General features: G+C 40.4%; 1 protein-coding gene across 7 annotated transcripts in view; it reads left to right on the top strand.

Moving 5' to 3' along the window:
- Positions 1–14,068, top strand: part of MON2 (MON2 homolog, regulator of endosome-to-Golgi trafficking) — a 164,407-nt gene that overhangs the window by 146,192 nt on the left and 4,147 nt on the right. For 4 of the 7 annotated variants that reach the window (XM_043494107.1, XM_038396881.2, XM_043494084.1 and 1 more), the window contains 3 exons: positions 501–708; positions 7,316–7,398; positions 11,602–11,744. In XM_043494107.1, the coding sequence (XP_043350042.1) occupies positions 501–708; positions 7,316–7,398; positions 11,602–11,744 (434 nt within the window). Of the gene's footprint in view, positions 1–500; positions 709–6,175; positions 6,396–7,315; positions 7,399–11,601; positions 12,997–14,068 lie in introns of those variants that run through there. The other 3 variants (XM_038396926.2, XM_038396908.2, XR_006274838.1) reach the window with 2 other exon arrangements.

Here is a 14,068-nt window from a genome sequence, read left to right as displayed (position 1 = left end):
TGCATTTTGGGGCAAATATCTTTTTTTAAGGATGCACTCTTGTCTTTGTACTTACCTAGGCAGTGAGTGAGTGAGTGTGTTTGTTTGTTTGTTTAAACTGTCTTCCTCCACTTCCCACTCACTTTGGTCTCCAGAATGCAAGTTAAAATAGGTACTGGTAATAATTTCAGGCAATTGCGATCCATAAAAAAAAAAAAAAAATCTTGTTCTTTGAAATTAAGTGACCTTGATAAAACTAAGAGGTGTAACTGACTAGATATTGCTTTTAGATTAAAGCTTAATAGCTAAGTTAAAACACTAATTGAAAATATGCAGCTGTTTCTGAATTTTATGTACTATTTAAAAATGGCTGTACTGCTATCTTTTTTCAAAATGTGTGCTTTACAGTATTTGTAAATACTTTAAATACTGTAAGTATAATTAAGGCAGCTATTGAAATTAAAAAATATGGTATGTTTACCACGCTTGTTGCACTATTAAAGATTATTTTACTTTGACAGAAGCAGAAATAGATATTCGAATGAGAGAAGAATTTTCTAAGATGTGCTTTGAAACACTGCTTCAGTTTTCATTCAGTAATAAAGTCACAACTCCTCAGGAAGGATACATCTCTAGAATGGCACTGTCTGTACTCTTGAAAAGATCACAGGATGTACTGTATCGCTACATAGAAGATGAAAGATTAAGTGGCAAATGTCCTCTTCCACGGTATGTACTGTTTAAAAAACAAACAAAAAAAAACCAAACGTGCCAATATATTATGGTAGAAAAAAATTTACTTAAGAATATAATTTGACCCAAAAAAATCTCTGTTCTTCTTCAAGTAGTGTCTGTATGGGTGCTCCACTCTAAGTGCAAGATTTCACCTGCCTTCCTCCTTTTGGAAACCGCTTTTACCACTTCCAGTGGGCTTGGGAGTCCATCACTATGGACAAGTGGGTTTGAGGGATATTTCCTCTTCTCCCTGCCAACCCCCCTTCCATGAGAAGCTGCTATGGCAGGAAATAGACCCCCTTCTACACCTGGGTGCTATAGAACCAGTTCCTACACAGCACAGAGGGGAAGGGGTTTTATTCCAGATGTTTTCTGGTCCCAGAAAAGAGTGGCAGTTGAAGATTCAGCCTAGATTTAAGAGTACTCAATACCTTTGTCAAGGCACAAAAATTCAGATTGGTGATACTTGCAACAATAATCCCATCACTGGATCAAGGAAATTAGTTCTCAGCCTTCGACCTTCAGGATGCATATTTCCACGTTGAAAACCACCCATCCAACAAATGATTCCTATGCTTTTCAATAGGCCAGTACCAATCAATTGCACACACACAAAATGGGTAATGACTACCTAGGAAGGAGTACTGCAGAAAAGGACCCTGGGGGTTATACTGGATCACAAGCTAAATATGACTCAACAGTGTAACACTGTTGCAAAAAAGCAAACTTCATTCTGGAGTGTAAGCAAGACAAGAAATTTTCACTCTATTCCTCACTGATGAGGCGGCAACTAGAGTATTGTGTCCAGTTCTGGGAGCTGCCTTTCAGGAAAGAAGTGGACAAATTTGAGAAAGTCCAGAAGAGCAACAAAAATTATTAAAGGTCTAGAAAACATGACCTATGAGGAAAGATTGAAAAAATTGGTTTTGTTTAGTGGAAAAGAAAAGACTGAGGGGGGGACATAATTGTTTTCAAGTACATAAAAGGTTGTTATAGGGAGGAGGGAGAAAAAAATTCCTCCTTGACCTCAGGATAGGACCAGAAGCAATGGGCTTAAATTGCAGCAAGGGCAGTTTCGGTTGGACATTAGGAAAATTTGTGTCAGGGTAGTTAAGCACTGGAACAAATGGCCGTGGGAGGTTGTGGAATCTCCGTCATTGAAGGTTTAAGAACAGATTAGACAAACACCTGTTAGGAATGGTCTAGTTTTACATAGTCCTATCTTGAGCGTCAGCAACTGGAATAGATGACCTATTGAGGTCCCTTCCAGTCCTACACTTCTATGATTTTCAGTACAGGGTGCTCCATTTTGGCCTATCATATGCTCCACAGGTCTTTTCAAAGATCATGTCAGTAATAGTGGCTCATCTCTGCAGGAATGCAATTTTGGTGTCGCCTTACCTAGATGATTGCCTTCTGAAAGGACACTCCTGGGAGGTGACTTCTCAGGCAATGTACAAAGCCATAGAACTCTTCCTGAAGCTGAGCCTGCAGTTAAGCAATCTGAAATCCACGTTGACCCCTGTGCAAAAGAGCCTTCCTCCCAATGCACAGGTTTATGTCCCCTTCAAACTTAATCAGTAAGATTCCGATCAGCCCTTAGACCCTGGTCAGGAACTGTCTCTGGCTACTGGGGAATACGGTGCCTGACACTTTCATTATAGATCACTAAGCCCCTACCAAATTCACAGTCCATGTTGGTCACTTTCACAGTCATAGGATTTTAAAAATCGTAAATTTCATGATTTCAGGTATTTAAGTCTGAAATTTCACTGTGTTGTAATTGTAGGGGTCCTGACCCAAAAAGGAGTTGGGGGGGGTGGGGGGGAGTTGCAATGTTATTGTAGCGGGGGTTGCGGTACTGCTACCCTTACTTCTGTGCAGCTGCTAATGGCGGTGCTGCCTTCGGAGCTGGGCAGCTGGAAAGTGGCGGCTGCTGGCTAGTATCCCAGCTCTGAAGTCAGAACCGCTGTCAGCAACAGCGCAGAAATAATGATGGCATGGTTTGATATTGCCACCCTTGCTTCTGCGTGAAGAGCTGGGCTCTCAGTCAACAGCTGCCACTCTCCGACCACCGAGCTCTGAAGGCAGCAGCACAGAAGTAAGGATGGCATGCCACCCTTACTTTTGCGCTGCTGCTGGCGGGGCCCTGCCTTCAGAGCTAGGCATCCAGCCAACAGCCACCGCTCTCCAGCCCCCCAGCTGTGAAGGCAGCACAGAAGTAAGGGTGGCAATACCACGATTCCCCTAAAATAACCTTGTTGGACCCCCCTTGCAACTCCCTTTTGGGTCAAGACCCCCACTTTGCAAAACGCTGGTCTCCCCCTCCCCCCCCATTGAAATCTGTCCAGTATAGGGTAAAAGCACACACAAAGGCCAAATTTCACAGTCTGTGATGCTTTTTTCATGGGCGTGAATTTGGTAGGGCTCTATAGATCACACATGATCTTATGCGATGCATTTAAGAGTAGCTCAGGATGGTTTATTCGTTTAGCAGACAGTCTCAACATGTTGCTTTTCATATCCAGTTCTGTAAAGTTGGTGGAAAGATCCTCACAACTTGTGTGCGGGAGTCCCCTTCGTCTGTACTCCCCCCAGGGACTGTCATAACGACAGATGCTTCTCTGTTGGGATGGCATGCGTATCTAGACAGTTCAGGGTAGGTGGATGCCCCAAGAAACTTCTCTGCATATCTTCCTCCTGGAATTCAGTTACACTGGAAACAGAATTTAGGTATGCCCCCAGTAGCTCACCGAGTGACCCTTCCAGAGTTTACCAAAAGCTCCCTGAAAACAACCCACCTATTAACCATCAGGTATGAATCTCCAGGGCGGCTAAAGCAATTCCTGGAGGACATGGATACAGACTTTTAATAAATGATTGACACAGGAAGTATCTTTTCAAAATAAGTCACCCTTTTATTGGTGCAAACACAAATCCCCAACACAACAGGCTAAAGCACCCCCCAAAACTATATTACCACACAATTTGACATGATGCTAAGGGACTGCACCCTGCTTATGGTGGTCAGTCATTCACAGGCCGCTGACTGTTTCTGGTAACAGTCTTGAGATTATTCCTCTCTGATCTTCTGCTGTCCTGCTCCTGGTCTTTTCCCTCTTTACCGAACTGCTCCTGGTCTTTTCCCTCTTCTGGACTGAATAGATGGTACCGAACAGGCAAAGCAAACGAACAGAACACTGATGTCCTCTGTACCTCTTCTTATATCCTTTTCTGACAGGCTTGATTGACATGTTCTTTTGCTTGCTTTTGCTAACATCTTTTTGTCAGAACTCTCCAGAGCACATACCACTTATAACATTTATTTTAACATATCTGGTTCATGATCAAAATTACCTCATTACTTACCATTTTGTAACAGTTTCTAATATACCTAGTCTTATGATCAACAACTGCCTTGTTGCAGGTTGTCCATGCCACTTTGCAACATTGTCTCTAATGTACCCAGAAGGTGTCCAACCTCATGGTCAATGTTATCTCACCACTGCTTTCCCTGTCAACTTCTCCCCTGTCAGTTTCAGTACTACATAACCTACAGCTTTCATCTAATAGTGGAGAGACTCTTGCTTATTCAAAATGGAGGCCAGGGCTACAAGATGGAGTCTGGGGTCTTCAAAAAGGGGTTTATCTGGTATCAAGAGAAGACAGATGCGCATGTCTCCAATTTCCTGCCACTAATTAGAGGCAAAAACAAAGGTCATGACTGACAACATGTCATAAATGTTTTATATAAACCAGCAAGGAAGAGCAAGATCTCCCTCCCTTGTGCTGAGGCTATAAAGCTTTGGAATTGGAGTACGTGCAATCAGATTTTTATCACAAAATACCTTCCAGGAATTCACCAGGTGACCGTGGACAGACTCAACAGGCACTTCTCTCAAGACCGTGAGTGGGAGATAGATTAAACCATACTTCACCACATATTCTACCAATGGGGTACTCAGACTTTTTCATCCCAGCAATAAACAGGAAATGCACACAGTTTTGCTCCAGAACTAGTTAGCATCATTAATCCCTGGGGAATGCCTTTCACTTCCAGTGGTCGCTAGGTCTTCTGTATACATTCCCCCCAACTCCTCCAATATCCAAAGTCCGACTCAAAAAAGAACAAGGCCAGAGTTGACAAACATGGTTTCCTTATCTGATACAGATGACAGTGTTCTCCCCAATTACTCTTCATGCCGCTCCTCCTCTCCTCTCCTAGAGGAGTGGGGAGATCCTTCACCCCAGTCTTAGAATCCTTCACCTCAAAGCATGGCTGGTCGTGATTCATGGGCATAGAAAATGCCTGTTCACAGCAAGTAAAAAGGGGGCTACTGCACAGCAGAAAAGTCTATACCCTGCACTTAGAAAAATGGACAAGATTTGCCTATTGGTACGATCTCAAACACATTGCACCAACAACCGCATCGCTGCCAGACGTACTGGACTACGTTCTAGAACTACAGACCTCAGGGTTATCACTGAGTTTCCTTAGCATTCATCTGGCAGCCACCCTCCAATAGAAGGTTACGCTATATAAGCCTAACCAATGACAATGAGGTTCCTCAAAGGCCTGTGCAACCTTTTTCTGCCAGTGAAATGTCCTACTACAGTTCAGAACCTCAGTTTGGTTCTTAAATGCTTTACAAGACCACTGTTTGAACCTATGGCTGCCTGCTCACAACTCTGTTTGTCAGTGAAAGTGGCATTTCTGATTGCCATCACGTTGGCTCGCTGAGTAGGGGAAATGGGGTTTTTATGGCACACACTCCATATTTTTTCAGAGACAACGTTACATTTTGACGATCCCCCAAGTTTTTCCAAAGGTACCTTCTGATTTCCATATTAATCAGCCCATTCACCTCCCTGTCTTTCACTATAAACCTCACCAGGATCGGAGGGAGGCATTGCTCCACACACTTGATGTCAAGAGGGCCCTGGCCTTGATAGGACTAAACATTTCAGGATGACCTCCAGATATTCTTGATCACAGAACAAAAGAAGTTGCAATCTCTAAAGAGAAGCTCTCTAGCTTGATAACTGACTGCATTAGTAACTGCTACCGATCTCATAATCTCGAAGCACCCACTGACATACAAACTCACTCTGAAATCTGTTTCCACCTCCAGCCTTTCTTAAGAATGTTCCTATCATTGAAATATTTAAAGCCTCAACACGAGCTTCTATGCATACATTTGCTGAATGCTATGCTATAATTCACCACTCTGCTTCTGACACTGTGTTTGGCTCAGCAGTACTTTCTTACACACTGAATTAGACTCCAAAGCCGCCTCTTCCTTAAAAGGGAACTTCTCTGTAGTCACCTAGAGTGGAGAACCAATAGGGACACTACTCAAGGAAGAAGAAATGGTTACTCATCCTGTGCAGTAACTGCAGTTCTTCAAGATGTATGACCCGATGGTGCTCCACTACCCACCCTCCTTCTGCTCTGCTTCAGTTACCTATCATAGGGCTTCATGCTAGAGAAGGAACTGACGATGATTAGCCTGTGCAATGCTATATAGCAACACCATGGAGCACAAGGTGGAGTAACACGCATGCTCAGGCCGAACAGACACTGCTGTGAAAAATCTCCCATGGAAGTACGAGGAGCACAAATGCTCCTAGAGTGTGGACACAGAGGGACACATCTCGAAGAACTGCAGTTACTGCACAGGGTGAGTTACCATTTCTTATGGAAGACTGTGTAAGGGCAGGGAGTTTCAGATCAAATGTCAGTGCCAGATTTGGGAAGGCTTTTGATTGGAAGGACCTTAAGCAGCAGTTATCCTCAGGACTATTACCCAGAGTTCAGGAGTGCAACATATAATAGTACAATTTTCAGAAACAATGAAATGAAGTTTCTGTAACCATCTCTTCCTTTATTTCTAGCAGAAGTATTGATAGGTTGATGAGAAAATAATCAAGTTCCTAAAAATAAAATAAAATAAAATAAAATAATAGTAAAGTAGCAGTATTCTGAAGCATTATTCATACCATAGTTGTTAAAATAGAAAACTGAACATAAATACATGGTAAAATTTTTAAAGGTACCAATGCCCTTTCTTAATCTGAAACATTTTTTGATAAATAATTCCTATAAAATATAAGAGCTTAAAGAAAATTTCACTCTATCTTTGTAGCTATCTCCCATTGTAGTCTACATTCTTTAATCTTGCTAGAGCCTTGTTTACCCAAACACTTAAATAACTTAGGCATCTCAGTCCCATTCTAAAGCTTTTGAAAATTTTATCCATTGAGTACATGATTGAATAAATGACTTCTGTGGGACTCTTTATATACTTGAAGTTAAGTGCATATATTAATGTTTGCATGATTGAGGCCTATGTATTGACATGATTTTTAAAAATTAAATTAAATATAAATTGGTCACAGGTGGGGAAATGGCATCAGCTAAAGATGAATGTTAATTACAGCATTAAATAGCCTTGGTTTCACTGGGTTGTGTCCCAAAGGTTTTATTGTTCAAAATTTGTGTTTGTATTTGCTATATAAAAGTCAACAGAAAAATCTTATTCTGGGAAACATTTTTTGAAATTGTACAGTTGATGATAGTTTATATTTTTTCCCCTTGTAGGCAGCAAGTAACAGAAATCATATTCGTTTTAAAAGCTGTCAGTACTCTAATAGATTCACTCAAGAAAACTCAGCCTGAAAATGGTAAGTTGTTTTAATCAGAACTAATCTAAACAAAATTGTGGATGTAATATGTTTGAGCAAAAAATATATTAAAAGCACTATTTCCAAGAAAAGTATCCTCCATAAGATTCTTAATTTGCCCTTTCAAGTAGAAAGTAGAAATTTTTAAAACATCTCTTTGAGTCCATCAGCCTACATCTCTGAGATGTAGGTGACATAAATAAAACCATAACGTCTAAATCTTATATAGTGCTTTTCATCAGTCGCTCTCACAGCACTTTACAAAAGAGTATCACTAGACTAGAACGCTTCCAGCTGTGGAATGCCCTTTCTTAATCTAAAACGTTTTTTGGTAAATAATTCCTATAAAATATGATAAGAGCTTTAAAAAAAATTTCACTCTATCTTTGTAGCTATCTCCAATTGTAGTCTACGTCCTTTAATCTTGCTAGATCCTTGTTTACCCAAACCATATTCTATTCAGTCTTACAGCTTTCATTCACTATTAGATTCATTAAGATTAAGATAGTCATTTATGTAACGTGATAGGGATAAGTTTACTTTTTCTAAAGATACTGTCTGTGTAATATTTTTATTTCTGCGTGTTGGCTCCCTAATGCTACACAAGCAGAACTCCTGTAGCTTTTAGAACATTTTTGGTCCCTATGGGCAGTGTTCACCAGTAGTCTTAACCATTGCTCTTGGAAAACTTACATCCGGGTCATTCTTGACCATAGTCAATTAAGAAATGTTCATCAAGAGCTGTGCTTGTTTTTAACCATTGTATTCCAAAATCAAAAGTAAAACTTCAAGCTGTTGGAAAAAACTTTCTTAGGACAGGGAGCTCAAAATAGACAGCAAACTAAACAAGGCATATAGTTTAAAACTCCTAGCTGTTGAACTGGATGAGAAGTACTATCATGGATATTACATGTGTTGTGCTGTCCTTTCATGCCCTCTGCTGTCTCTGTTCTTGCATTCTGGAAGGGTTCTGAAATTGACAAGAGGCCTAGTTACTGAAAAACTTCAAAAAGACTCTTGCAGCTATCATTTTGGATGGCTAATTGCTTTTATTTTCCTCTCCTACCCCAATCAGAAGCGTATTTTTAACTGTCACTTTTCAAGGAGGCTCATATTTTTTTCAGGCATGATCACGTTCCTTAAAGTGCCGCTTGAAAATTCCTTAAAACTTTCGCTACATTTTTGTTAGCATGAACAGAAGAGAAAAATACAAAACTAAGGAAGCTTTCAACAAGAATAGAATGGACAGTGTTAAAAAGCTGCTGCTTTTTGCCAACTCTGGAAGTCTATAAAATCATACAGAAATTTCCTGCAGTGCATTACTGTCTCTGAAATAATGTGCAAAAAAGAGCAAAATATGGTAGATTCCACTTAATAGCAATCCTGATATTAACAACTTCCAGTTAATAGCAACATTTTGCCAGGAACCAGTCCCATCACATTGACTTAATGGGATTCAAATAGTAGCAACTGCATGACACTATTGAGAATTTTTTTTGGAAGAAAGGTCCCAGCCGCAGGCAGGTTTGTGGGGCTTCCACAAGGGAAGGAAGCACTGGGATGTGCCTTCCCTGGCTGCAGCTCCACAAACCCGACTGCACCCAGAGACCTGCTGCCAGCAAAGGAGGTAACAGACTGGGGTACCTGTATCTCCTGCCAAAATCCCAGTTCTGTGGGCTGGGCGGGAAGGTTGAGGGCAGATTAGCAGCACGATGGGGGGCTGCATCCCCGATGCTGGGGCTTTCCACAGGGAATGGTGGTGCTGGGGACACATGGAGCTGTGTGGTACCTCTCCATGTGCTCTCAAGGTTGCACCCGCATGTCCCAGCACTTCCTTTCTTGGCCACAGCCCCACAAACCTGCCTTCCACTTGTTGGCAACTTCTGGATAATGGAAACTTTTGCTGGAAACCAAGAGTTTGTTAATAAGCGGAATCCACTGTATCTGAGATTTTTTATCCAGTTTATGATCCTAAAGCATAGTATGCATTACATTAAACCCTGGAGACCTACTAACCTGAAAATGCTTCAGCTTTATATAGTAGATGGTTAACTTGCGCACAAAGCCACAACATAACTTCATTGTCTGTCAGCTCTTTCTTTGTGAGGCAGGATAGTCATCTTAGTGTATCTACCCCATCCCTGATAAATAAGTGGTTCTTAGAGTAGTTGTCCCTATGGGTGTGCGAGTGTTTAGTAGCACACTTCAGGTATGTGTGTGTTTGGTAGCAGTGTCCGCCCCTGCACCTAATACGTCCTTGTGCGCAAGTCTGAAACCTGCTGCCACTCCAGTTTTTTCCTCAGCTGCCTGTGCTAGACACAGAGTTTTGCGGTGTCAGTTAACTTCAAATTAGCTAGCTTGCCAGTCTGATTTTTTTTTTAATTTAAACTTTTTAATGTAATATTTCCCCACACACAAACTACAGCAAGGGCCTGCCTGCAGTTTGTGGGCCATATGCAGCCTGTACGTTTGTAAGACCTCATGCCAGACAGCATTCCCAATGCCTTCAAGCCTGGCTCGAGCACAACTTGTCCAAGAGGGTGTCTATCTCTGAGCTGTCAACTCTCCATGAGTGGAAGTATCCCTGCAAGGTATGCTTGCATTCATCCCCCACAAGGACCATCATCACAGATGCCTCTCTGTTATGCGGGTGAGCTCATCTCCATGGTGACCTCATGGCACAAGGCAGGTGGACCCATTAGGGGTCTGTTCTTCACATCAATCTATTTGAGCTCAGAGCAGTTCAATATAAGTGCAGTCATTTTTTACTCAAAATCAAGGGTCACTCAGAAGAGACATGATGGACAACAGAGCTACCATATATTATGTAAACTGCTGAGGAGGAGCACAATCCCAATCCTTGTGCACAGAAGCAATGAAATTTGGAACTGGTGCATAACCCATCAAATCAACATCTCAGTGGCATTTCTGTTAAGTCTGCGAAGCATCACTGAACAGACATTTCTGTGAGGACTACAAATGGGAGTTGAGCTATCCTATCCTACAGGTAGTTCTCACCTATGGCTGTCTAGGGATAGACTTCTTCCTGATGCCATGCAACAAGAAATTCCCACAATGTTGTGAGGCGCGGGGAGGGGAACACCACCATAACTCATTAGGAGATGCCTTCTTCACTCCTTGGCCACTAAGGATATGTCCACACTGCAATTAAAAACCCATAGCTGGCCCAGGCCAGCTGACTCGGGTTCACAAGAGTTGGGCTAAGGGGCTGCTTAATCGCAGTGTAGATGTTCGGGCTTGGGCTGGACACTGAGCTCTAGGATACGGCAAGGTGGAAGAGCACTTCAACATGTTTGGTAGAAAATAATCTTCAGCTACTTTACAATTCAGAATCTCCAACTACCAGACATTAATGGCGAAGTACAACCATACAAATTATGTCAGGCTGAACTCCTTTATTGAATATCTACCAGCAGAACACACAAAGCAATTCCAGGCAATTATTGTAGAAGGCCAACTGCTCACCATTCCATCTCTGAAGGCGTCTCTTGACACTGCTGATACTGCCATTCAGTCTATTTCTAAGGCAGTAGTTTTGAAGAGGACCTCCTGGTTTCAGCTCTCAGGATTTCCAGAGGAGGTCCAGAATATGGTACTAAACTGTTCACTGACAGCACAGGATGAGTGCACACATTAAAGGACTCCAAAGGCCACTTTACATTTTCTCTGAGGCTCTATCTTTGGAGGTTAAGGCTCGGCTTGACAAAGCCTTGGCTGGGATGATTTAATTGGTGTTGGTCCTGCTTTGAGCAGGAGATTGGACTAGATGACCTCCTGAGGTCTCTTCCAACCCTAATATTCTATGATCTATACGTGTACCCAAAAGAGAGAGTTTAGTAGGTCCCAGACAGCATAGAGGTCCTGCCCCGTTCAATTCCCAGAGGCTGTATGAACTTCAGTGCAAGAGACAAAGGTTCCAGAGGAGAAAACCACCCACTTCCCAATATTCAACCTCACAAATCTTCCACCTCGTAGCACCCAACCAGGGTGGTTGAGGTCCTGAGCTGCTCTTCCCTTTTCATATTAAAAAAAATACAGTTTGGGGTTCAATGAGATATTGAGGTAAAAATCTGGTGTCCCATAGCTTTTAGTGTTTTTCTTTACATATTAATTAAAAATGCCTTTCTACTGTAAAAATATGAACAATATTACATTACTTCATTTTGTACTTTTCTGTTACAGTTGATGCAAACACATGGGCACAAGTTATTGCGTTGTACCCAACTTTAGTTGAATGTATCACTTGCTCATCCTCAGAAGTCTGTTCAGCTCTCAAGGAGGCACTAGTTCCCTTTAAGGACTTCATGCATCCACCAGCACCCAAGGTACAGAATGGAGAGTCTTGAAAAGATAAAACTTTTTTATTTTTGAAAGAAAAAAGGTATCCCAAAAAAGAATGTTTGTTCCTAACTGAGACTTCTCTGAGGAAATCTCTTGTGACTAGTACTTGGCAACCAGCGTTGATCTCCTTTCAATTGTACTAACAAGAGCTTTGTAATTCATGCATACAAGCTTACAGCTCAAAGGTTCCAGAGTGAGTAGCAGTGCAAGCCTTTAATAAATTTAACTGACTAGATGGAATCAGTTGTAACCTAATGTACTTGCTACAATATATTGAAGTAGTGACTGAAAAGTGGGCTTATGTATAGCTTGTGGTGTATGTGTTTAATGATGTAATTTAAAAAAAGTATTTCAATTCAGTCAGATTTATTAGGCTGGTGTTTTGCACCCTTTTTTCAAGTACATAATTGTACTAAAATTTTATGCAAGATGGTACTGTAACATTCCATATGATTATCTGTAACCAGCCTTTGTAAACAAAGGGAACCGATGAACTTGTGTGTATAATAAATGGTACAGTTCTGTATAAAATAGTTGCATTTATTATTTAAATTCTTTTAAAAATATTGATAATGTTAAAGCTTGAAAATGTATTTATTATGAATACTAAGTTGTATGCTTGCATTTTTACTTAGTTTGCCTTCATAATTGGCAGATATGGTTATTCATATCTGATCATGCAGTTAATTTTTTGCTTATTTGAATGTATCTTATCTCAACAAAGAGGTCATATGATGACAGACAGCAGCAAATAGCCAATGATCTGCTGATTTCAAACTTTAAAGTAGATGATTTGAAATGAGTTGAATATGTGGAAATATACTGTAGCACTCCAACTCTACCGTACCTCACACCACAAAATATTTGTTTCAACATATTCATTTATGTAAGTCTATCCATTTTTATGTTTGTTTTTGGTAGTTGTCCTGCTTTACAAGGATGTTTCATATTTGGGATTTATCTCTCTTTTTTTGCCCATAATGGTAGTTGTCATTGTCTTTGAATTATGATCCAAGAAAGGTGTTTTCAAATATCTGATATATTTGGCTGTAACTTTTTTTGTTTGTTTGTTTGAGTAATCTTAAGCACTCTGTTTTGTACTGTCTTTTCAGCCCAAACAATAATTGTTCTAACCTTCAAGTATAAAATGTGCGCTTGATATAAACCATGAGAAGTGTATTTTTGAAGATTGTTATTCATTTAGAAGTGCAGTAAACTTTCTGTCATGAAGTAAAATGTGAATTTTGTTTCTCTTTCATGTACTACATAGTTGAAGTGGAATACTTTTGAGTACTATTCTTTATAAAGCTGAATTGTGATATAGCATATTATATTCCTATTCACTGAATTGTTTCAGTAATATTTCACCTGTATTTAGGTATTTATTATCATCCATATGAAGCGCTTTAAAACATAGCTTTAAAAACATAAAAATCTAAAGTTAGGATCCTACGTCCACAGTTAGGCACCTACCTGATTTTTCCAAAGTGCTGATTCTTAGTAGCTGCTATTGTCCTGGCCCAGTGCAGCGGACTGGACTAGATGACCTACTGAGGTCCCTTGCAGGCCTATGTTTCTATGATTATGTGAAATCAGATGAGGTCCTTGGGAGGAGTTGGCTGCTCAGTGCTTTTTAAAATTGGGCAGACAACTTCCTATGGATTTAATAGATTTAATAGATTAACTTTAGGTTCTGGACTTTTAAAATATTGTGCAGATATTAAAAACAAGGATCATGCATACACTTTTATAGGTTAAAGGATATCCATTGGTTTATGTGAATAGCTTAGGGTTGCTAACCCTCCAGGATTGTCCTGAAGTCTCGAGGAATTAAATATTAATCTTTAATTAACAATAATGTCATGTGATGAAACCTCCAGGAATATGTCCAACTAAAATTGGTAACCCTAGAATTGATGTAAAGTTGAAGGAATTGCTAGTAGAGTGTTTCATTATGAATTAGAGAATCTGTAAGTGCATAGTACTATGCAACCACAATTTTGAAATGCTTGCTCCTTTTATGCTCCATACTATATTATTATTTATTTATTATTCTCATTTGAAAAATAGGAGAGAGAGAACTTTCCTTTACATTTCATTTTCCATCATTGGGGATTTTTAAGAGCAGGTTGGACAAATGCATGTCAGGGATGGTCTAGATAATAATAAGTCCTGCCTTGAGTGAAGGGAACTGGACTAGATGACCTCTTGAGGTCCCTTCTAGTTCTATGATTCTGTGACTTTAAACTACAGTAAATGCACAACAGGCTTTAAGACCTTGTGTATTTCTCAGTGAACAAAGTTGTAT

Source organism: Dermochelys coriacea, chromosome 1, assembly GCF_009764565.3.
Source record: "Dermochelys coriacea isolate rDerCor1 chromosome 1, rDerCor1.pri.v4, whole genome shotgun sequence".
NCBI lineage: Eukaryota > Metazoa > Chordata > Testudines > Dermochelyidae > Dermochelys > Dermochelys coriacea.
Note: the sequence above shows the minus strand (reverse complement) of the source record. Positions and strands in the feature narration are given on the sequence as shown.